The sequence below is a fragment of the Styela clava genome, chromosome 4, assembly GCF_964204865.1.
Source record: "Styela clava chromosome 4, kaStyClav1.hap1.2, whole genome shotgun sequence".
Classification (NCBI taxonomy): domain Eukaryota; kingdom Metazoa; phylum Chordata; class Ascidiacea; order Stolidobranchia; family Styelidae; genus Styela; species Styela clava.
Genome location: NC_135253.1, coordinates 840,555 through 863,310, shown reverse-complemented (window position 1 = coordinate 863,310; position 22,756 = coordinate 840,555). Strand labels below are relative to the sequence as shown.

The 22,756-nt window shown below is 33.3% G+C and overlaps 3 protein-coding genes across 4 annotated transcripts in view; 1 reads left to right on the top strand and 2 right to left on the bottom strand.

Moving 5' to 3' along the window:
- Nucleotides 1-677: 677 nt before the first annotated feature.
- Nucleotides 678-6,615, bottom strand: LOC120326157 (solute carrier family 22 member 15-like). Its single transcript, XM_039392399.2, has 12 exons — nucleotides 6,474-6,615; nucleotides 6,043-6,141; nucleotides 5,808-5,937; nucleotides 5,449-5,613; nucleotides 4,439-4,574; nucleotides 4,090-4,190; nucleotides 3,695-3,824; nucleotides 2,883-3,023; nucleotides 2,065-2,153; nucleotides 1,452-1,636; nucleotides 1,157-1,369; nucleotides 678-965 (listed from the first exon to the last, which is right to left on the bottom strand). The coding sequence occupies exons 1-12, from the start codon at nucleotides 6,555-6,557 to the stop codon at nucleotides 945-947; spliced, it is 1,494 nt and encodes a 497-aa protein (XP_039248333.2). The 5' UTR covers nucleotides 6,558-6,615; the 3' UTR covers nucleotides 678-944.
- A 16-nt stretch (nucleotides 6,616-6,631) lies between these two features.
- Nucleotides 6,632-22,756, bottom strand: part of LOC120326162 (MPN domain-containing protein-like) — a 135,831-nt gene continuing 119,706 nt past the window's right edge. The window contains exon 2 of the mRNA XM_078111588.1: nucleotides 6,632-10,393. Within this exon, the coding sequence (XP_077967714.1) occupies nucleotides 8,830-10,140 (1,311 nt within the window). The 5' untranslated portion in view covers nucleotides 10,141-10,393 and the 3' untranslated portion in view covers nucleotides 6,632-8,829. The remainder of the gene's footprint in view (nucleotides 10,394-22,756) is intronic.
- On the top strand, nucleotides 12,987-21,732 carry LOC120326151 (DNA mismatch repair protein Msh2-like). Of its 2 annotated transcripts, none has more exons than XM_039392390.2 (17): nucleotides 12,987-13,237; nucleotides 13,646-13,812; nucleotides 14,369-14,453; nucleotides 14,801-14,943; nucleotides 15,230-15,366; nucleotides 15,556-15,844; nucleotides 16,098-16,252; nucleotides 16,502-16,562; nucleotides 17,010-17,168; nucleotides 17,387-17,536; nucleotides 17,762-17,874; nucleotides 18,098-18,278; nucleotides 18,894-19,071; nucleotides 19,339-19,584; nucleotides 19,941-20,162; nucleotides 20,621-20,799; nucleotides 20,906-21,732. In XM_039392390.2, exons 1-17 carry the CDS (start codon nucleotides 13,033-13,035, stop codon nucleotides 21,074-21,076), a joined length of 2,841 nt encoding a protein of 946 aa, XP_039248324.2. In that variant the 5' UTR covers nucleotides 12,987-13,032; the 3' UTR covers nucleotides 21,077-21,732. The 2 variants fall into 2 exon arrangements, with proteins under 2 accessions (XP_039248324.2, XP_077967951.1); XM_078111825.1 differs by having other exon boundaries at nucleotides 15,227-15,366.

The following is a 22,756-nucleotide window of genomic DNA, read 5'->3' as shown; positions in this document are numbered from 1 at the left end:
AAATTACCTGAGATATGTCCGTGTAAAATTACAAGAATATTCGTAGCAATTCAGTACAAATGTTATTATTTTTGAGCTCGAGTTAATTTTGTCGTACATGCCTTTGTCAAACATGACCGGAAATAAAGTGAACCTACTAACTAAACTTACAGTGTGCGTTTATTTCTAATCATATGAAATATTTGCTTATTGTCAGAAGAGTAAATAAATGTACAATGAATTTCAACCCTCGGCGTACTTGATTTGTATTTAGAGATACTACTTTTGTTTTTGAAACTATCAAACCAAACTGTTACTTTGGGGCCAGTTCGATTTCAGCAATAAAATTTTATCTCGCAGGTCCAGAAGTATAAAAAATATTTAAAGTTGTTGATGTTCAAATACTTTGGTCACCCTCTCAAATCGACTTCGCATTTTTAATTAATTCTCCATCAGTTAAGGTTTTTTGAGACTGGGCAAATCCAATAAAACCCATTCCACTTTAGATGGGGCCAAGGGAATTCTCTTTGAGCAAACAAACATGTATAAAGAATGTCAATGAATCCTATAACGATAAACAATTGCAATTCCCTTCACTTTTTTTTCCAAGATTATCACAGTTCATGGTTCGATTATCTGTTTTCATGCCAGGCTAATGTATGTCTGTACCTCTCGACTCCAAATTAGGTATAAGCCAGTACCATAGTCCACAGAAGGAAAATTTTATTTACCAAATCGAATTATATGATTCATCAAATGATAGGTAACAAGTAAATACTTCTTTGGATATTAACAAACCATCACTAAAAATAATATATAAGTGAAAACCACAAAACAATACAACCGCATAAATAAAGTACTGAAAATGCATTTGCATATATTTGCAAGACTTGAAGGCAAGATAGTGGCTTATATTATATTAAAAAAAATAAGTGCAGATCTTCCATTTATTGCAAAAAATTCATTCAACGTACCAGCAGGCTATCCTAAAACAAAATCATAGAATTAATATGCATCAAATAAAAAGAAATTTATAGTAATGGTAACATAACTGCATATCTGTAGTATTCGCTCAATATTTGTTTATTTGGAAACTATATCCAGATCATTGTTTAAATGCAAGTTGAAACACTTTTCCAGCAATGTGGTGACATAATTATAATATAGCATTACTCACTACTTCTTGGCTTGTAAACACACAGGATTCACTTGCATTAACCAAAACATTGTTTGCCGAGTTTGAATCTTCACATTCGCCATCTTTTTTTTCAAAATCCCTCATGCTAGGTACAGTCCTATGGAGAGTTTCCGGCAGATGTAAATTCAGTACAGCCCCGAGCACAGCTACCAGACCAAATATAGCATATGGTAGATAAGAAGCAACAGGAGCCTGTAAAGTATCACAATGAATTTTGAAGATGATGCCCAATTTAGATCAATATTTTTTTTATTAGCCATCTCCAAAATCTTACCAGCAATGGAACAAATGGTGAAATTATTGCTCCCACTCTTGCAAACATACTTGATCCCCCAATTGCAACCAGTCGTAGCTGAGTTGGAAAAATTTCAGCCATATAAATATATAAAACTGAAAAAACTCCAGAAACTGCCAGTTTATTGACCAGACCTAAAGCAGTTTGTATGATGAGCAAGTTTCCTGTAAAACATATGTAGAAGTACAAAATGATGGTAAAAATGAATTACAGGTTTTCAAAGATTTAAGATACAGAAGTCACCTCTTGAAGCTCCATATATAAAATTCAATCAGGAGACACTCTCAAGTTCACTGCTTAAATATTCTTATGTGCCAATATCGTTACTTTAAGGACACAAAAAAATCAATGAAAATTGATAACCACTTTTGGTTTGTTGCCTTATAGGACAATAATTGTTTCATTTTAATGTAGATGATCCATGCATGTATCACATTACTAGCAGTATGCACCTGAACAATAGAAGCATGTTCCTATTCAATCGTTATATTTGTGTATTATATTATATCAAAGTTTTCTTTATTAATGCATGAATGTCTATTTAAATCTTGTGAAAGATGAACTAAAAAAATTCCCAAAAACTATGCAATACCTGACTGCAATCCATCTGCGAATACTAGACTCATGCTTGCACTCCCAGATAGGACAAATAAAAGTATTAACGTGCCTTTCCTTCCAAACCTACAATAAAAACTCAGTTAATACAACAACGAGATTATCGGTCAGAGACCGAAGACGATCGAAACTGCGGTTTCAATTCATGACTCTATAGTGACACCGCATGTCCCATTACTAATTAATTAATTACTCGCTAATTACACTACATAATTCATCCAAAATCAATAGGCTTCTGGTCCGAGATATGATGAATGCACATGCAAAATTTGGAGCAGATTCAATCTCACCTTCATGAGATATCGCGTCCATCTAACAGACAAACAAACAGACAGACAGACAAATACCTATCAACACACTTACTGATCTTAAGATCGATAAGTAATAAGTATGTTGAGAGCTGTTTATATTAACACCATATTGAGGGTTAAATCAACACCCCCAATAGGGCAACAGCTATATTTTGAATACAGAAATGCCCCTCTATTAACTGTACTTTATTACAACATATTAATGCAAGTGATACCTCGAAAGTGGAACGACTCGGCAATTGAACAATTCGGCAGTTGGCCAAAAAATTCGAGTTTAAAATTCTACGATACTCGAATGGCAATTCGAAGATCGACCACCTGAGCGGGGCCGAGTGATTTGGTGCTTTTTCTTGTTTTTTTGCCGTAGATCATAGCTCCAAAGAAAAGTAGTGATAAAGGGACGGAGAGACCAATGTATGACTGTAAACTATATTGAAAAATTTGTCTGGGATGCAACTAAGACTGGTTAGGATTAGATACTCACCATCGATGTCTCATCATTATAAATGATATAAAAATGGATGGAATTTCAATCACTCCAGACAACAGGGTTGCAATGTATATATTCGGTGAAAGAGTGGCAGCATCAAATGTGAGACCATAATATACAAAAGAACAAGCAAACCTGAGATTGAATTAATAAAACCATAATTTAACAATGCATGCAGCGTAATATAAAATATTTGTTTCTCAATCAGATTCTTCCAATGGAATCAAATAACCACTGAATATATTCAAAGGCGCTGATGTAGTATGTGAACCAAGATGGCGGACACCGGAACGTAGTATATGTACCAGGTTAGGGTTAGGTCATAATTTTATTCCAATTTTCCTTATTTTGGTTCTCTTATTATGAGTTTGGGGACTAGACAAGTGACTCTCATAGTATTTGTACCTGAAATTATGGCCTGACCCTAACCTGGTACACATACTACCTTCCGGTGTCCGCCATCTTGGTTCACATACTACATGAGTACCTATTCAAAACCAAATGTCCCAGTGACAATGAAATATATACGAGTTGATAATATAAACACATCATTACTTTATTTCAGCCGAATGTTGTCAGATAATAATACATTCCTAGTTGCAGCATATCAATTAAAGACAAAGAATATTGTCCCCACAAAGCAAAGGGTCAAAGTAACAGAACCTAAAAAGTATGACATGTATGAGACGTCAAATATTTCATGTTGAAAGGTCTTCAAAACAAAGAAGTTGAGCACGGTAGCCAGTAGTTAAAATACATATAAGCAAAATAAGAAATATGACTATGTATAAATCAATTAGACTCACCATATATAAAAACTACACAGTGCATAAAGAGCTAATTTGCATATTCTGAACAAATCAATAAATGAATATTTCCTCAGATTTTCTGCTTTGACAGATGAATTATTCTCATCTTCACAACCTAATCTGACAACTGAAAATGTCGATTTAAATAGTGAAAGAACATAGATGATTAGTAAATATAAAAATAATTCAATGCTTCAATTCAGTATATTAAATTTATTCATCAGATCAAACTACAGTCACTTCGATTATTTGTACTATCTTCTGATTGTTCTCGGTATCATTGCAAGATGATAAACTTACCGTAATTAACTATGAAATTTCAAAGCCAACTTTATCAAATATCCTATAAATCGGAAATAGAGAAAATTTAATAGAGTAAATGGTGTACCTACCAACATTATGTTTTCCATTCTTGTTGGCAATGTATTGAAGAACTTTTTCAGCTTTCTCAATTTTTCCAACATGATAAAGCCATCTGGATGACTCCGGTACTCTGGATAGAAAAATGAACAGAAGGAAATCAGTAAAACAAACCTTTATTATAGTTAAGGAATAATGTAGTTACTGCAGTCCTTTCGAATTTATTGAATATTTCACTTTCGGAAATATCCAGGATAACAGAGCTGTTGTGAGGTGTGAAGTGGAAAACTTCCATATTTGGCTTAGTAGCAAACGTAAATTTTGGCAAAAGCCATTTCATAACATAGGAAAAACTGGATTGGCAATTGGTTCTGAACTTACATAAATATAAGGATTGGAACTAAAATCATAGGTATTGTTGAGCATGTCAAGCAGATATGTCTCCAATTTTGTAGGAATCTGCCAAATAAAGCTAGCAGCATAACACCGATTGAAAAAAAACCTTGCATAGACATTCCTAAAAACAAACATAATCCATATTTTATTTGGCAGCACGGTAATTATACATGGAAGTTTTGATACCGCTTACATGGGTACAAATTTGACCAATCATGGTAACATACAATGTTTTAAAATATATCAAGGTTGTGTATTTATGTGATACGTAGGATATGACATCAAAAAGAAAATTACAACAATGTTTTTTCACAGCTTTCTCACTGGACAAGACGTATAAGCAGCCACAAATATGAAAAAAACTACTGGGTTTGGAAGCGTGATTTTGTGCCATTTTGGTGGGCATTGCCTTTGACCATAAAATCTTTATTCTCCAATCATAGATAAAACCTGTCATGGATAAAATGTGCATACAGTTTGGGAATCACTGCACTAGGCCATCCACCTATGTAGTACTGTCCAGTTCAATGTACGTAATACTGATTCAATCAACTGACAACTGATACGGAGTATAAGATTTTAGAGTAGTTTTCATGATCTTTTGTATTAATTAGTTCTGACATAGATCACACAAAATGAGTCATGATAAGATACATACCAGTATATATATATACCTTATCAAGTGATATAAAACTACACACAATAGTTCTAGCTTCTAGTCTAATTTTTATTTTCAGCAATTCCAGGTCATGTTTATATCAAACTACAAACTAATAGTAATACAAAGTATAGAGAATGTATAATCTATTGAATGCTTTGAAAGTTGATAACATTTTGAAAAAATCATTATTTATTGATACTCACAATAAACACAATGCCACGCATGACAGCTTACTGACCTGTCAGTGTATTTCAAGGAATAAAAGTATAGAAAATGAACTATCCATTATTGTCAAGAGGTAAGCCACCCAAACCTATTTACTTCATCCACATACCTGTAATGGCCCAATATTCTGATCCAATATTTTCAACCATAAGAGCAAACATAATATGGCCGCTAGCACCAACAAAAAATCCTACAATTGTTCGTGCAGCTGCAAACATTTTCCAATTTGTACAAAATGAACTCCACACACCAGTGAGAAGAAGCAAGATGTAATCTAAATTACAAGGTATATAAATGACCTTCCCATTCATAGATTTATTATAAAAAATCACCATCACCTGACTATAACGCCATTGTAAAGAAATCATACAATCAAATAAACCTTATATCAAGATATTTTTAATAGTAGCCTATTTGAATTACAATTAAATATTCGAATATTCTAGATGAATTATTCAAAAAACTCACTTAGAGTAAATGTCCACTTTCTTCCCACCAAGTCAGAAATCTGTCCAAACAACAACACGCCGACAGCATATCCGGCCATAAATAAACTTGACATAAGATCGACAATCCATTGCTCATTGTAAAGATTCCACTAAAATGGAATAGAGCTGGTAGTAATTTCACTGCTCTGAATGTTCAGTTTTGTATTTTAAAATCACCTCTCCGAAATTAAAGTACCGTAATTAATGCTGTTTACCTCTGTTACAATGGTGGTGAGATTTTTTTCAGTATCTACATCGAGGTTAGGTGTGGCACCAACAATAACCATCATCACTATCTGCATCCCACTTGAGATCTAGAATGTAATTTTATATTTTTTTAAATATTTCAACAAAGAACTCCGTAACGTACATATATGCGATCCCACATATTCAAAAAGAAAACTCAAAAAAGATATCCTTCGAAATAGTCCCAAATCGTAATAGTATATGAAAGCATCCCAAACTAATATTAAAATTCCCTATTTCTTTATGAATCCAGAGAAACTAAGCAAAGCTATCCTCATGTAGTGCTTTGTTGAAGAAAGTTTATTATACTTCTCAGCAGTTCTTATCAACCTAAACTATGACTTCAGAGTAGCCAAGACCTCATGATAACATGAAGTAGCTAATATTGTAAACCACTTACATTAGTTAGGAAAAAAACTGCAACAAGAAATTTTTGAAACTTTCCACAACTTCCAACAACACTAAATGCGCCTTCAACATCCATAGCTGTTTCCAATACAATGATCACTTGAGTCTAATAAGTTAATTTGTAAAGACACATAGCATTACAAGACATAATCTGCAAAAAAAAGTATCGAAATAGCAGATAACAAAAGTTACAAACTGAAATTGTGTGAGACTGGCAAGTGGCAATACTTATCAGCATCTTATACTTATAAAATAAAAAGCTTGGTTGTGTTAACAAGTTGGGATATAGAAAATGAAGTTGATTGAGATTTAATTTAAAATTGAAGCACCGAATAAATCACAAGTTACAAAAAGTGTGCAAATGAAAAATAAATTGAAAATGATGTTAGATAGTGCACCTTGAAAATAAAATATGAAAAACATGTGAAGATAAAGGACCATTAAGTCATTAAGCCACAATACTGCTGATACAAAAATCAATATGCTGTTTACAATACAAGTAACTATTGTCAAATCTTATTTTTATAGTATTGATATTTTTTCAAGAAATCATATTTAAGCTAGAGGAACCCAAACATCATCAAAACTCATTGCAAAACTTGCAAAATAATCTACAAAAATCTCTTCAAAAATATTTGATTTTGTAACAATTTTTCACATGAAAAATTAATTCAAAAATCAGAATATAGATGTTAATATCTCTAGCGATAAATTGCATCACTAAAATAAAAAAGCTCAATTGAGGTGTGATTGTAGTAAAAATAAAAGCCTGATTTTGCTTAGAACAGTGCTCTTCAACCGGGTATACAGTATACCGGACCATAAGTTGGGTAGGCCTACACAACTGATAAAGGGGACACAAAGGGTGTACAGCCTAAGTCAGGGATTCTTTACTCTAATTTTATAAATTACAAAATATTCAAGCGTAGACAACAATGCAAACGCGGCGCACATGAAATATAAAATGTCATTTTCGCAAAGAACCGACGTGAGCACATTGTTACATCACAAATTATATAAATAATGCAAGCACATGTCTGGGTTGGTGATTTCAGCTGCCATGCACGTGGCTTGATTTACGTTGAACATTATTCCCATCGACTCTAGGGCCGCCAGTCAAGTTTACAACGTTTACAACATGCGGATACTAGCCTATTAGATTGCATGATGATATTGCAGTACAATATGTGATTAAAACTTAATGTTTATTTAGCGCCTAAATAATCATTGGTATTTGTGAGGTATATAAAGTTCTTGAAAAACTGTAAAAGGTATACCACGGTAAAAAAGGTTGAAGAACACTGGCTTAGAATATTACAAACATGATTTAAATGTTATGCCCATTTTACTCTAAATGTTCAGATTAGCCTATATTCATTAAATACCTAATAAATGCAACAGTGTCAGATAGAACATTGAGAAAGCACCGGCTGTTTTTTTGTTTGTTACATACATTCTGTTTACCCCCCAAAATAGTGTCTTTGAAATAAATAAAAACAGCTTTATCGCGATACATTTAAATTAACTTCTCGAAATATAGCAGCAAATTACAATATAGCTCACAAAATGAAACAGAAAACTTCATCTGGATTAAATATATGTGGGCAGGTAATTATATAAAAAGTCAAAAAAATTGATCAGGAAATTAGCACAATATAATACATATAACATGAATATATGGAGTCACAAGACTAGTGACATTGATTGATTAAGAAATGATAAATGAAACAGCTCGATTATTACATAATGTCTGGTGAATTTTACGAAATCTCAAGTTTCAAATTATTTTAAAAAGTAATTGATCAAACAAAATTGAAAAAAGCAGTTAAAAGGGTCAAGGCAACTACAGCATTTTTATTTCATCATATATTTAAATAAACAAATCTTCAAACAAAATTAATAGTGCAAATCCTTAATTGCTTCATAACGTAAAAGATTAAATTATTTCCTGGAATTTAATTCAAGGCACAAGCAAATTCAAGGATTTCAAATTAAAAAAAATTAATTCAATTTTTTAAATGCATACCAAATGGATGATATTTGTTTCAATAGGAACTACATTTAATTTATTTATTTTAGAGGACAAAAAATAGGACAAAAATTCAAAGCAAAATATGGCAATGCAATATGAAGTCCGTAATTAGTATAATAATTTTGTAACAAGTACCATAATTTTGTCTTGTTGAAGATGACATACATTAGACCACGTCAACGCAAACTTGTAACAGTGGCACAAATTATATTTCAGACATACAAAACGAGATGATATAAAAGAGTCAGATGCTGGGTTGCTGGTGTAGAAAGATATCTGGTTTAATAATGGAAGAATGAAAACATTGATTCAAAAATTATTGAGGCGTCTTAATCAGTTTTTGTATCAATTCAATAATATACCCTTTATTTTTATCTTGTGGAAGCAGAGGTAAAGTAGAAAATTTTAGTCTGTCCAAATAGGTCATATTTGATTTCCAAAATGCAGACATGCTAATCAGATCAGGAGCTAACTTGTAATAATCAACCAACCAAGTCAATTCTTGGTGTAAATCTGGGGTAATTGAATTATCTTTAATATATGAATATGAAAATCTCATTGGAATGCCATAACAAGCATTAGGAGATATTGTTTGCTCAATAGGTGGTGCTACCCAAAAAGCATTGAGTACACTATCTGTATTATGATCAGAATGGTCAGAGGAAGGGGTACAAATCAGGGCCAGAACTGGATTGTTGGCACTGAACTTCATTTGATATTGCATTTGGCAGTCAATATCACGCAATGTAGGCTCAGCAGCACATGATGGATGGGAGTGGTACCATCCTACCTTACTAAGACCTCTACTTTGCATTCCCAAACGAATTTGCTCTTCAGCAACAGCAGCATTCTCTCGATCACCTAAGCGACATTTGCAAGGAAATGCTTGCAATATGCTCAAGCATTGTTTTTCTGGATCCCATTTGCCTCCCATATATCCAACTACTTCTCCAGTAGTCAAGTGACAGTGGAAGTTAATTAAAAGTAAGCAATTAGTAGATATTGTAACAACAAATGGCTGCATGTTTCCGGGATAGTCATCAAAATTAACGCATTCTACCAATACGTTGGGATCAATTTCACCTATAAACTCCTTCAATTTAGAATACTTGATTGGCAACCTCTGTGGATTTCCTAACATATCTACATTGAAGATATTAGAACCCTGGCTGTTATCATCTTCAGTAGTTTGACCAGGTGATTGACCTTGCACAATACTTTGCAGCGGCGATTTTTTCTTATTGTATATAGATTTAAAAATATCCAATTTTTTACCTCTGTACTTTACAGAGTTCCATCCACATCCCGATTTTTTAGAGGGGTTAACTTGTTTCTTCACATAAATCGCCCACGAGCTTGGAGAAGCAAACTGCATCCCAGCGTATAATATTTTTCCATTGTCTAAAAGATCAGCCATATATTTTTGACCAAGATAATCAATCGTCAAAACTCCCTGGCCAGGCTCAAGAATTTTTTCCTGAACAAGCTTTGTTAAATTAACAGTGCGTGCTCTGGGTGATGCTGGACCTCTCTTACTGCTACCATTGTAGTCTGGAATGTCTGATTCCTCCATCTTAGAGTTCTCTTGTTGTTCCTTATTCATCGGTCCAACTGATGCTGAGAACATTGTCAAGTATTTGTAACTACTGAACTATGACTATTATCTGATTATCAGAACTCGCAGTAAAAATAATCGTTTCAATCAGTCAAATATCAAAAAGAGTCCAAAGTCCACACATTAATTTATGTCTTTGTGAGCAGATAATCAAAGTCTAACTAAACTCAGAAACTATCAGTATCTTAGTTATAGTCTTATACCAATACTGAAATACTGGTACCATTTGGATTTGGCCCACTCTGTCAGTCTGTTCCTAATAATCCTTCAAGGCTTCAACATCGCAAAACGACTAAACGTGAATACCATCAGACTACTGGACTATGTGATTGGTCAAAATAACTAGTTTCTAAAAAAAATATTGTATTTGGATCGTCTGATAGTGCATAATACAGTAATATCATGGGTCTGGTATAGTTTAGTACCACATGCATTTCTAGTTGGCCTGACTCAACAATTTTTGCATATGTAATTCCTAACCCCCACTTGACTACGTCACCGAAAAATTACTTCATTGCGACGTCACAGTGGCGTAATAAGGCCCATCGAAGTATGCAGATGGTCGTCCAAAAAGCACAGACGATCACCCGAAATTGAGCAAGCTATTTCTCTCGTTTTCTCGTCACAACGATCTTGATATGAGAGAGATATCCTGCGTCAGCGAGTTCGTTATCGGCGGCACAGATGCCATTTCGGGCGTTCGTAATTATACTTTGGCAAGCTCTATGGCGTGATGGTGACGTCGTAGTGACGTAATTTTTGGATGGCATAGTCAGGTGGGGGTTAGGAATAACATATGCCAAATTCGTTATGCTATGACCACTGTCCACTGGAAGTACTTGTGGTACTAAACTATACTAGACCCAATATCTGAATATGGAACTACTGTAGAGTTGTACTGTACTTGTACTGTAAAGTTTTATATGTATAGCCTATTTCATGTCTGTTGTTCAATTACAGTACGGTATTATACCGGTAACGCAGCAGTCCTACACTCAGACACTGCTGTTACCACTGTTATCACTGCTGGTATAATTGTTAGTAGGGATGCATATCGCACATCTGTGTCTTAGGCCAGTAAGGTCTTGAACATGTATTCCCGTCTCTGTTGTACTGTTTCATTACTGTTTCACAAGAACCTGTGATCTGTGATTACTTTATCTTATCTACGAAGAAAATTATAAGCCGCAAAAATGACAAAACACAAAAACTCGACTTGACCTGATACATACTGACATAAAAGAGAGATGATCGTAGAACGTTTAATGACGTCATAGCAAACAAAAACAAATCTCACAGAGCTAACAGAAATATTTAAGATGAATAAAAGTAATGGCCTTCTGGGAAAAATTTTTATCTTCAACCACTGAAAATTTCAAACTAATTGGTCCAGTATTCGGAGAGAAAAGCGGTTTTTCAAAATTTCCACTAGGTGTGTTATTCTGTGTCAAATAACAAGAACAACATAAATGCTTTTGATTTTTGTGTCCATATATTTGAGCATTTGTTAACTTCCCATTGTTTGGACCTACCGTTAGATCTTTTTTACAAACTACTCTAAGTTTTGGAAAAATTTGTTCCTGACTGAGGTGATTTTAATACCATTCATATAAAAGTACATCCCATGTTGTAATATTGACCGCTACATTGATTGAATCGCGGGGTGTTCTGTGCGACAGAATCCCATCGCCCAATCCAATGGAAATGCGATAGGTGTCACTATTGAGTAGGAACTTATTGCTCAGTCTTTTGGCGGCAAATAGAATAGCACAATTGCTATTCGCTAGTTCAGTATCTACCGGTAGTTATGAATGTCACCTGTCAGGTCAGGATGTATGGGCGAAATCCATTCCTTCTGTTTGTTTGCACGAACATGCATACCCACTGCAATACAGTGGTGCTGTATGGAATAATACAGTTGCATGGTGGTTGGGTGTGTGGGAATTTTGTCATATGGCACTGCCAGTATGGCTGCAGAACTGATTCTAATAAAAAAATTAGGACATCGCGATGTTGAAGCCTGTTGAGTTATTCCAGTATTCGTATATGAGGGCCCTATCATATACCACAGTACCAGTATATGGTACCGGTATGCCTACCGTCAGACCGTACCGTATACCAGTATAATTACAGCATATAACTTTTTTCATAAACTAATTCAACAAAAAATATCATTACTGCATTACAACCTACGGACCTACCATTTGTTTATACAGTTATATCTGTACCGGTACCGGTATTTAATTGTAGTATTGCCCTTAAAAAGACCTAAAAATCTAACTTATATAGACTACCGCATATATAGAAAAAAAATGCTATTATTTTGTTGATATGTCAGTACAGGAGTATGTAGGCTACTGCAGTACTGCAACTCTTGCAAGATATAAAATTTGGTTGCAACGAAATTCAGTGATTTTTTAAAATGTTATGCAGTAATGCCAAGTGTGAATAATGTTGTCAATACTATAAGAAATTCATTAAGGTACATGGTCCAGGAGAAATATGGAATGACTGCGAAATTTACCTAATTATTGTGAAGAACTTGATTTATTATGCAAACATATATAATTATGACTAGAACTGTTTATCATAATGGAGTGGAACTAATTCCTAAAATTTTCTTTCCCATGTATTAATTAAAATAATGGCATAATGGAAAATTATATACTCGATGATGACAACAAATGGGATTTACAACGGATATGCTACAATATGGATACAAATGCTCAATATTTATTATATCTCATCTGAATGTAATGATTTATATTAATATTTTATTTATTAAAAAAAAATATATATATCCTGTTCTGATATTATTTATTTCATTTGGCCTATGCTGGCCTAATATCTACAAGAATATTTTGCAGTTGTATGATCTAATATACATCATATTATCACAGTATCATGTCAACTTTGCAGACTAAATTTACATTGGATGACTTGCAAGAGAGGCAGTTAGCTACATACTTGAAAAGCTTTCCCCCTTCATCAGATGCAACTTTTGTTGTCTTTGACCATGAAGATTTTTATACCGCACATGATAGCAATGCTGTGTTTGCTGCAAAAGAAATATTTAAGAGCACTGCCATACTGAAATATATAGGAAAAGGTAAATTTAAGACTACGGTCTAAGGGAACTAAATGAATTTAAAAAAAATTGTCTCCATGGGAATTTTGCAAGATTTTATATTTTCTGGAAATTATGGAATAAATTTGACTTTTGTTCTGTGAATTGAACAGACATATACTCCAACTGTTTCGATGCAATTCAAATTATTGGATCAGACGAAAATCTATTGCTAAGGTTTTTCTGGCTTTCAGAGGCCATCAAATAAGACAAATATTACAAGCAAAATCCTATTTATGCAAAATAGATGACATAGTTATCTTTCTATAGTTCAGTAGTTATACTAGATTTCTCATAGAAGTTTGACAAAGTCATCTACTTGAAAATCACCATGGCTCTTATTAGTTTTTAATTAACTCTTAATCTTAACTCTTAATTACATTTCAACAGGTGAAAAAAAGGTTCCAACAGTTTATCTCAGCCAATTAAACCTTGAATCATTAGTGAGAGATTTACTGTTGGTTCGGCATTATAGAATTGAGATTTATCGAAACAAAACTAAAACTGGATCAAAGTGGGAACTTTCGTGCAAAGCATCACCAGGCAATCTGACACAAGTTCGTAATTGCAAATTTATCTATGATGTTAGCCAAATACCTAATATTTATTGAGTGAATTCAAGAACATTAATTTGTATTAGCTTTTATGAAACTTTCGCTTTAAAAAATAGGAACATGACAATCAAGGTATTACTTGGTAGTTACTGATTTACAGACAGTCTATCTAAGCATGTGTTAAACACATTTATGGCCAAACCGAGATAGTGTACTATTATGAATACATTCCAAATGATATCATTGGGTATATATTCTAAATGGGATTATGTTAAACAGGAACATATTGAGGTTAATGTAGTCTAAAAGTGACTTTTAATTCAGAAATGTAATCAACAAAATTGTGGTTTGATCGGTTTTAATTTTTTCTGTAGTTCAGAAAATTAGGTAGTACTTACAAAGGTAGTGTGACAAGTGTCCTTACTAATGATGTGACACTTGTTCCTCAATCAAGAATTTGAAATATTCAATATATCGGAAATCGATTTGGGTCTAATTCGTTTGTACATCTCTTTCCAATGACATTGCTTGTTTTTTTTTTATATATTATTCTTCATAGATTGAAGATTTACTGTTCAAAAACAATGAACTTAAAGCTACAAGTTCTGGTGTGATTGCAGTCAAACAATTTCAATCAAACTCAGGTACTTTATTAATCAATGGATTATATATTAATACAGTTATTCATATTATTTATTTTGGACATATTGGAGATTGGTAAGTTAACCATGATCACGGCCAAGTTAACCATGATCTCAGCACTTTATATTTATATTTACACTTTTTCTACTTTTTCAGTTTTATTTTCTCTTAACTAGAAATGCTGAACCCAAGCATAATAACTGATCTTTAAACCTTTTTCATATGTTAATGTGGTTTGCAAATATTTTTACTAAAATATGGATTTTTAGTAGTTTGTTAGTGGGACTGATTGACTTGAATGTCAGCTGCAGTGTATTTATATCCTTAATAATTGTTGTCATTATTCCAGGTGGCAGAAATGTTGGAATTGGATTTATTGACACAATCACTAGAGAAATTCAGGTCGCAGAATTTGAAGACAATGAAGTTTTTTCTAACCTTGAGTCAACAATTATTCAGTTAGGTGCCAGGGAGTGTTTATTGCAAAAGCTGGTGAGCTCTATTTATTGTTTTGGCTAGAAAATATATAATAAAAATGTTTCAGCTATATCTGTTTAAAAATCATAATATTTTTCTCAATTCATTCTGTGTAGTAAAAAATGAGTACCGCTACCGGTAAATCTTCTTCAGATGCATGAATATGTGATTGGACTGTTTGAAGGTGCGATAAGGTAGTGCTAATTTTATTTAATGGTCTGAGCAACTTTTATTTTTAATTTATTTTTCATATTTGTTTTTTTAGGGTTTTGGATAGTGAAAATAATTTTTTTTTCAAAAGGATCAAACTTCAGAATGTACAAAACTTGCGGAAGTTGTGAAAAGAAGTGGAGTTTTAATGTCAGAAAGACCAAAAAAAGAGTTTCAATCTAAAGATCTAATTCAAGATTTGGGAAGGATTTTAAAAAAGAACAAGAAGTATAGTTTTAATTTTTTACCAATATATATGTGATTTTGAATATACAATTTCAATACATCTCTCTTATAATTTTCTCCTCTCCAGAGAATCTTATTAAAATACTGTATTAGAAATTTTGACAGCTGAATAATTGATATGTTAATGCCTGTTTATTCCTATGTATTTATACAAACAAAATCTTTTGACAGAACTGGAGAAACACTGAATGCCACGGTAGCCAGAGAAATATCTGAGAAAGATGCTGCTGCTTGTGCTCTTGCTTCGTGCATCAATTATCTGGAACTTCTGAACAATGAAGATAACTTCGACCAATACATATTTAAAACTTATGATTTATCACAGTACATGAGGTTGGATAGATCAGCATATTCAGCTCTCAATTTATTTTCCAATGAAAGTTCTTCGTACTCGGTTGGGGGAATGAAAAAATCTGCTGATTCATTATATAATCTACTTGATCAGTGCAAGACTCAACAGGTTAGAATGTTTGTAATGTATACGGCTATTTTATTCAGAAGTAAAAGATCGAACGTAACGAACGTAAATTTTAATCTTGGTAATCTTTTTTGAAGAGAGGGCCAATTTAATTCGATACTGCCTGAATTTGAAATTAATTTATACAAAAACAGTAACTTTTGTCTTATAATAATTGAAATAACTTATTAGTCTTTCTTCTTGCAAAGGTCATGTTGTTTTATTTTAATAAACTATGTTTGCTTATAAAATTCAGGCCAAAAGACTGTTAAGCCAATGGATCAAACAACCGTTACTTGATGTGAATCATGTGAAAGAAAGATTGAATTTAGTAGAAGCTTTTGTTTGTGACACAACATTGCGTTTGACAATTTATGGGGAATATTTGAGAAGTTTCCCAGATCTTTGCAGGTTTGTTTTCGAATTCAACACTATGCTATTAAGTGGTTTGCTATAGTAATTGCTGTGATCAAATAAAGTAACCTCCATTGTTGATTGTTAACAAGTAATAATTTTTCTGAAGCTGCTTTTTTTCGCGAGCATTCATGAATGCACAAAACACTAAAAATATGATGTAAAACTAACAACAACCTTGCATTCAAAACTGAATTTTATGTTACTTGTTTCCGATTTCAATATAACCGAATTGTGAATTTTTAGAATGTCTAAAAAGTTCCACAGAAAGAATGCATCACTTCAGGATTGCTATAAAGTTTATCAGGTATGTAGCCTACTCCTCTGCATTATAATTCTTCTAACAAAAGGTCACCCACTGTACTAATATAAGAGTATGAATAACTACAAAACAAAACGATATGAGTGTTTTTTTCTACCTTCAAGGGCTTCCGGTTGCTTTACTATACTTTGGAAATCCCACTTGTCAATATGTCATTGCGAGCATGAATTTTTTTTATATGCCAGTAATTTCTATTTGACTTTCCATGTAACCAGCTCTCTTCATTAATATCATGTATTTAAATCCTCTATCTCAATATCTAAAGTTTGTTCATATCTGGGAAAAATATCATTTTGATAAATCTCGTATAGGTCATTTAGTTTACAATTTGGAAGATGAAAGATGAATTTCTCCAACAAGAATTTCACTTAATTCTTAATGATATTACATATTGAAATGTGTTTTAAATCAGTTTATATAATTTTATCATAGGGTCTCAAATCAATTCCTATGTTGTGTGAATGTCTAGCACGCAATGAAGATCAACACGCAAGCTTACTAAAGGAATTTTTTACAACACCTTTGCATGAACTGTCATTGGATTTTGCAAAATTTACTGAAATGGTAGAAACAACTTTGGATTTTAAAATGGTGAGATTTAGAACAATTTAGTATTTATTTTGGTGCTTGTTGTTTCAAACTAACACAGCTTATTCCAAGTAATTTTGAACCATCTTAAAAGGGTTAAGGAGTAATTATCAGAAAATTAACATGACTAGCCTATCAGTATAATCGTGTTTTAGTCAAGTTTTACAACATTTATCCTTTTTCTTGTATTTGTCATTGGGTTCTGAATATTTATTCTTTAGATTGAGCAACATCAGTTTCGGGTGAAAGCAGATTTTGATCCAGAATTGCTAGAACTGCAGGAGAAAATGGATCGAAACAAGTTGAAGATGGACAAATGTTTCAATGAAGCTGCACAAGATTTACAACTGGAAAAAGGAAAAGGCATTAAAGTAAATCTGTGTAGTTCAGTTTGTTATTTAATGGTTTTGAATTGATTTTCCAAAATATACTGAAAGGTAGCTCTTAGCATGAGAACAAATTAAAAAGAGCTGAAACTGAAAATTCAATATTCTAATCAAAATATCATATTTTTATTATCAGCAAGTCATTTTGATTTTGTGTATTGATTCTTTATCATGTATTAATTTAAATTTTCCAAATTTTTCTACTTACAGTTGGAATCCAGTTCTCAGCTTGGTTATTTCTTCCGGGTCACATGTAAGGAAGAAAAAAAATTGAGAAATAAGAAGAGTTATTATACTATTGACACAAACAAGGCAGGTGTCAGGTACATATTAGTCATCCTGCCTTTCTCAAATTTATTCTTCCCTAAAAGTATTAATAAGTTGAAATGTATTTGGTGGTCACAATTTTATCAGAAAATATATTAGCATGAGTAAATTAGATAGCTTTTTTTTCACATTTACACATTCAAAAAAAGCAACACAAATTCGTGAGAAACTAATAATAATTCTCTAATTTGTTTTTACCTCTATGATTTTGTTTTTTAGGTTTGTTACAGATAAGATGAGTCAATTGAGTGAAATATATCAAGAATGTCAGAAGTTATATGAACAACAACAACTTGCTATTGTCAATGAAATCGTAAGAATTGCTGCTGGTTATTCTGAACCTATGCTTCTTCTCGGCGACCTCATAGCAAAACTGGATGTTTTGATAAGCTTCGCTCAGGTAAGAACTATATGAATATTTAATCATCAGCAATATTTTCTCATTTTATCTCAATCCTTTTAAAAGATATGTTGTCAGCAACAAATGGTCGTTTAGACATTTTAGCTATTGTCAGTTTTCTTTTGTTTGGGAGTCACAGTGATTAAGTTCATATATTAAATAGAAGATTTGCTAAAATTTGGTAAAAGTGCCGTTCAATCCAAATCATTGATCTGTTGCATAATCGAATGATGTAGATCAGGCATACCCCACACATTTTGGTGATAGACCTCCACTTCTGAATGTATTTTTTTACCAACTTTCGTATCTCAGTTGCTTCCACTTTATGAAGGAGATGATTTATAAGTCCATGTTTGGGTTTAGCCATTCTGCCTCTAAGATTCATGATACCTTGCCGAAGAGTCCAATTGAATATCAATGTAGTGAATATTTTTGTGATACAGAATAAGTACAATATGTACCATAAATTGTTTGCGGACCACTTGTTTGAAAGTTATGGAGCACTTGTCCCATGGCCATGATATGACATAATGTTAGCTAATCCTTGCTTTATCCTGGTATCTAGAAATTGATAACTAACATAGTCATCAACAAGCCATGGTTTTTTACAAACAGGTTTCAGTGAATGCTCCATGTCCTTTTGTTAAACCAGAAGTGTATTCACCAGATGAAAACAAAGGAATAGTATTGAAAGAATGCAGACATCCATGCTTGGAAAGACAAGATGATGTCGATTTTATACCAAATGATATTGAATTCAATCGAGAAAGCTATTCATTTTTGATCATAACTGGTTTGTATACCTCATAGTTGTTCAGACCATAGCAGTATTCATCGGACTCTTCTAAACATCTTAAATTAAAATTGTTTGCTCGGTTGTTCTTGTTCATTTTAAAATATTACTTATTAAGTTCATTTTTGTGTGGATTCGATGACCTCGTTAAGTTGGCATTTATTATTTTCTATGTTCTAGAATGATTCAAGTTAATTTAGACTATTATGATATATGATTCACATGTTTTCCACATTTATCATAACAACGGTATGCAATTTATTTCAGGTCCTAACATGGGAGGCAAATCTACATACATAAGGCAAGCTGGAATGGTAGTTCTTATGGCTCAGATTGGTTGTTTTACACCATGCAGCGAAGCACATGTTACATTAGTAGATGCAATTCTAGCCAGAGTAGGAGCTGGAGATTGTCAAGTGCGAGGTGTATCAACGTTCATGGCCGAGATGTTAGAGACTTCATCCATACTCAGATCTGCTACTCAGAATTCACTCGTAATAATCGATGAATTAGGTTATATTTTTAGTAATACATATCTCTTTTTATGTGGAGAGTAGATAACACTTTGAAAAGGCTCCAGAAAAGCAAATCATTAGACAAACAAAGCCATTGAATTTATCATGAATCGAAATGTTTCTGGTCCTTTTTTCATGCTCTGGTTATTTTCATTGATTGTAAATGGTGGCAATATGCTAACCACTGTTTATTACGTAGGGTAGGGCAGGTGAGCAGTTTCCCAAAACATTTAATCGACTCTGGTGAATCAAATTTAATCTGTAACTTTAGTCACCTCCAAATATATTGTGACCTGATCATGTAAGAACGATGCTAGTGCATGAGCCTTAAATTTTAAAATTCTTTTTTTTCAGGTCGTGGAACTTCTACTTACGATGGCTTTGGTTTGGCTTGGGCAATTTCACATCACATAGCAACCAAGATTGGTTCATATTGTATGTTTGCCACACACTTTCACGAACTAACTGCATTAGCTGATGAAGTATCTTCTGTAGCAAATCTTCATGTTACTGCTTTAACAGGAGAAGTTCAAAATGATGCACCAACTCTCACAATGTTGTACCAAGTAAAACGAGGTAATATAGTTAGATTCTTTTATTTTGAATTTTTCACAGAGCCTTGTTTACTTTTCATCCAAGATATTAGTGAACTATAACTTTGCCTAATTAGTTTTAAAATGACTCACTGTGAGTCTAATACCTCTGAACGTTCATATATTTTTGAATGTATGCATTCACATTTGTGTAGCATGATTGAATAGTCATAGATATTGCCTAACTATAGTGTGACAGGGTTAAACTGATTACTGAAGTTGTTTCAGTTGCTTGACCTTTGGATTTTGAACTGTGGTAAAATTTCATTTAGTTAAACTGAATAAGAAATAACATAATAACAACATCAGTCGATTATTGAAGTGCTTCAGAAATGTCTGGGATTATCACACATATTGTAACTTGTTTTGCTATTTTTTCCTTTTAACCAATAATATTGACTACCTGATCCATTGTAACTTCATATAATCATTGTAATTTAGGTGTGTGTGATCAAAGTTTTGGAATACATGTGGCAGAATGTGTGGATTTTCCCAAACATGTTATTGAATCTGCCAAAAGGAAAGCTGCGGAATTGGAAGATTACAATGTGATTTTACCTCATGATGATATGATGGAGAATGATCCTGACACTGCCAGGAAGAAGAGAAAAATTAAACAGGTAATACCAGAAGAATGCAACCTTGCATTTTATAATATTGTTCTGTCACACAACTTTTATTTATAACCAGCACATCCAAATTCTTATTTGCATTTTTTTATATCAGGAGGGTGAGGAGATAATCATAAAGTTTTTGCAAGCGGCAAAAGAAGTTGACTGGAAGTCGATGTCCAGCAGTGAAATTGGTGTCAAACTTGAAGAACTGAAGAAATCAATGATTCCATCAGACAATCAATATATTTCCACAATTCTTAAGAACGTGTCTGATGTCTCATAACTAACAAAGACCTAATACGACCACAAACTTTGTCACAACTTTGTTTTTTTCAGAACAAACAAAATGATTTTCAAACTTTTTTATAGGGTTGGTCATCACCTCTTAATCGAATTAACAAAAGCTCAATTACCCCTTTCGTAATGCTAAAATTGTAGTAGAATTGTTATGCCTTGCAGGAAAAGTTCGAATATTCGAAGGCCATCCCAGGAGTTCCCAATATCTGTTTTCGCAGACTCTATTTTAAACTTTATCGCAATCTAAAAAATTCCACTTTTGTAGCAGTGTCGTTTTCACTAATTTCCTAAGGTTTCCTTAGAACAAAAATGCTAGATTCGAACGCAGCACGTACATGTTTTCCGTTGACGGGCGAAAGGGACGGGGATTAAAAGGGAAACTGTTAAGACCATAGACGTTGAATTAATCTCTAAAATTGTCTAACTGCCCCCCAGCTTGGAAACCGCTTAGCTAAAAAATAAAGGCAATCAAAGGTTTCTCGTTGATGTATATCCATCTATTGCTGTATTTTTCTTCATTCCAACTTTCTTTTTGTACTTCAACATGTTTCATTACTAGTAACATCTGTGAATCTATTTTATTTTTTTGTTGTGCTCTGTTGTCGAACGATCAATTTACAAGTCCGAACTTGTAAGACATCATCCTGGTTTGCACGTGTATTGCTTAGGCTTAGACGATCTCTTGGTCTGTGAGAGATGGAAGAAGACATGAAATATGGTAGGGGGATTTGCCTGCATGTCGTTCTGAGTTGGATTTGGATACAAACCTTTGAGGCAGTTTTGCACCAATGTCATTGAAGAGACCGAACCGCGAGTCGGGATATTATCAAGTGCCCGAATCGTGTCTTGGTGTATTCTACAGAAACGGTCGAACTGAAACTCGCGCCAAGCCAACCTTTCGTCAGGCCAGGAGAGGTGATGAAATACTTGGAACACGAAAAATGGGCGCTTCAGAAGTGTGTGTGCAAATATGGAGGTAGCTAATTTTGTTCGCCTACTTTACACGAAGTTGTGTGAAGGGGCTGAAACCTTTGGACAGGGGGTATATTCAGTGGTTGGATTCAAATTTTTGTCAGCCGGTTCCTTCACAAAAGTCAGATTTATCAGCCTTTTTTGTTGCAAACCGAACATTGACAGCAACCAGTAATGCTAACTGGTTCGCTGATCTCACAAAATTCTGTGAGACGGTTCTATAGAACCGGCTGAATCCCACCACTGGTTATATTCACATGACTAACACAAACAGTCCCCGAACTCGTAATATAAATAAGGAAAATTATGACCCAACAATGACATGGTACACACATTACGGGAGTACCAAGAAATGAATGCGGTCTATACAAATAGTCGAGCTGCTCTGATTTGTTCTAGAAATTCCACTACAGCAATTCCATAAATTAGTTGAAAATTTGGTAAAAATTATATCTTGCCTAATTGAACTGCAGAAAGTGTAGGACATATCTTAAAGTTTTTAAAATCGCTTGAGAAGGTACGTTTACGGCTCAAAATAATTGTTTTTTCTTCAGCGGAATAATTGATGATTTTCTGCCTAATTTTCTTCAGTTTTGTAACATAAACTCTCATGCTATTTATGTCACCTTAAAATGTATTTGTTCAACCAAAGTATGTGTTAAGTTTTACCTCTGATATCTGTGCTTAATATAAA

Bases quoted from the DNA above. Each gene is read 5' to 3' on its own strand.
- LOC120326157 (XM_039392399.2), bottom strand. From the start codon at position 6,557: ATGGATGTTGAAGGCGCATTTAGTGTTGTTGGAAGTTGTGGAAAGTTT. The intron at 5,614-5,807 runs GTGAGTTTTTTG...CTTGTAATTTAG, and splicing joins AAAGTGGACATTTACTCTAA to ATTACATCTTGCTTCTTCTC. The intron at 1,637-2,064 runs GTATTGCATAGT...TATGTTTTACAG, and splicing joins CGCAGATGGATTGCAGTCAG to GAAACTTGCTCATCATACAA.
- LOC120326151 (XM_078111825.1), top strand. From the start codon at position 13,033: ATGTCAACTTTGCAGACTAAATTTACATTGGATGACTTGCAAGAGAGG. The intron at 15,367-15,555 runs GTATAGTTTTAA...ATCTTTTGACAG, and splicing joins ATTTTAAAAAAGAACAAGAA to AACTGGAGAAACACTGAATG. The intron at 16,563-17,009 runs GTATGTAGCCTA...ATTTTATCATAG, and splicing joins ATTGCTATAAAGTTTATCAG to GGTCTCAAATCAATTCCTAT.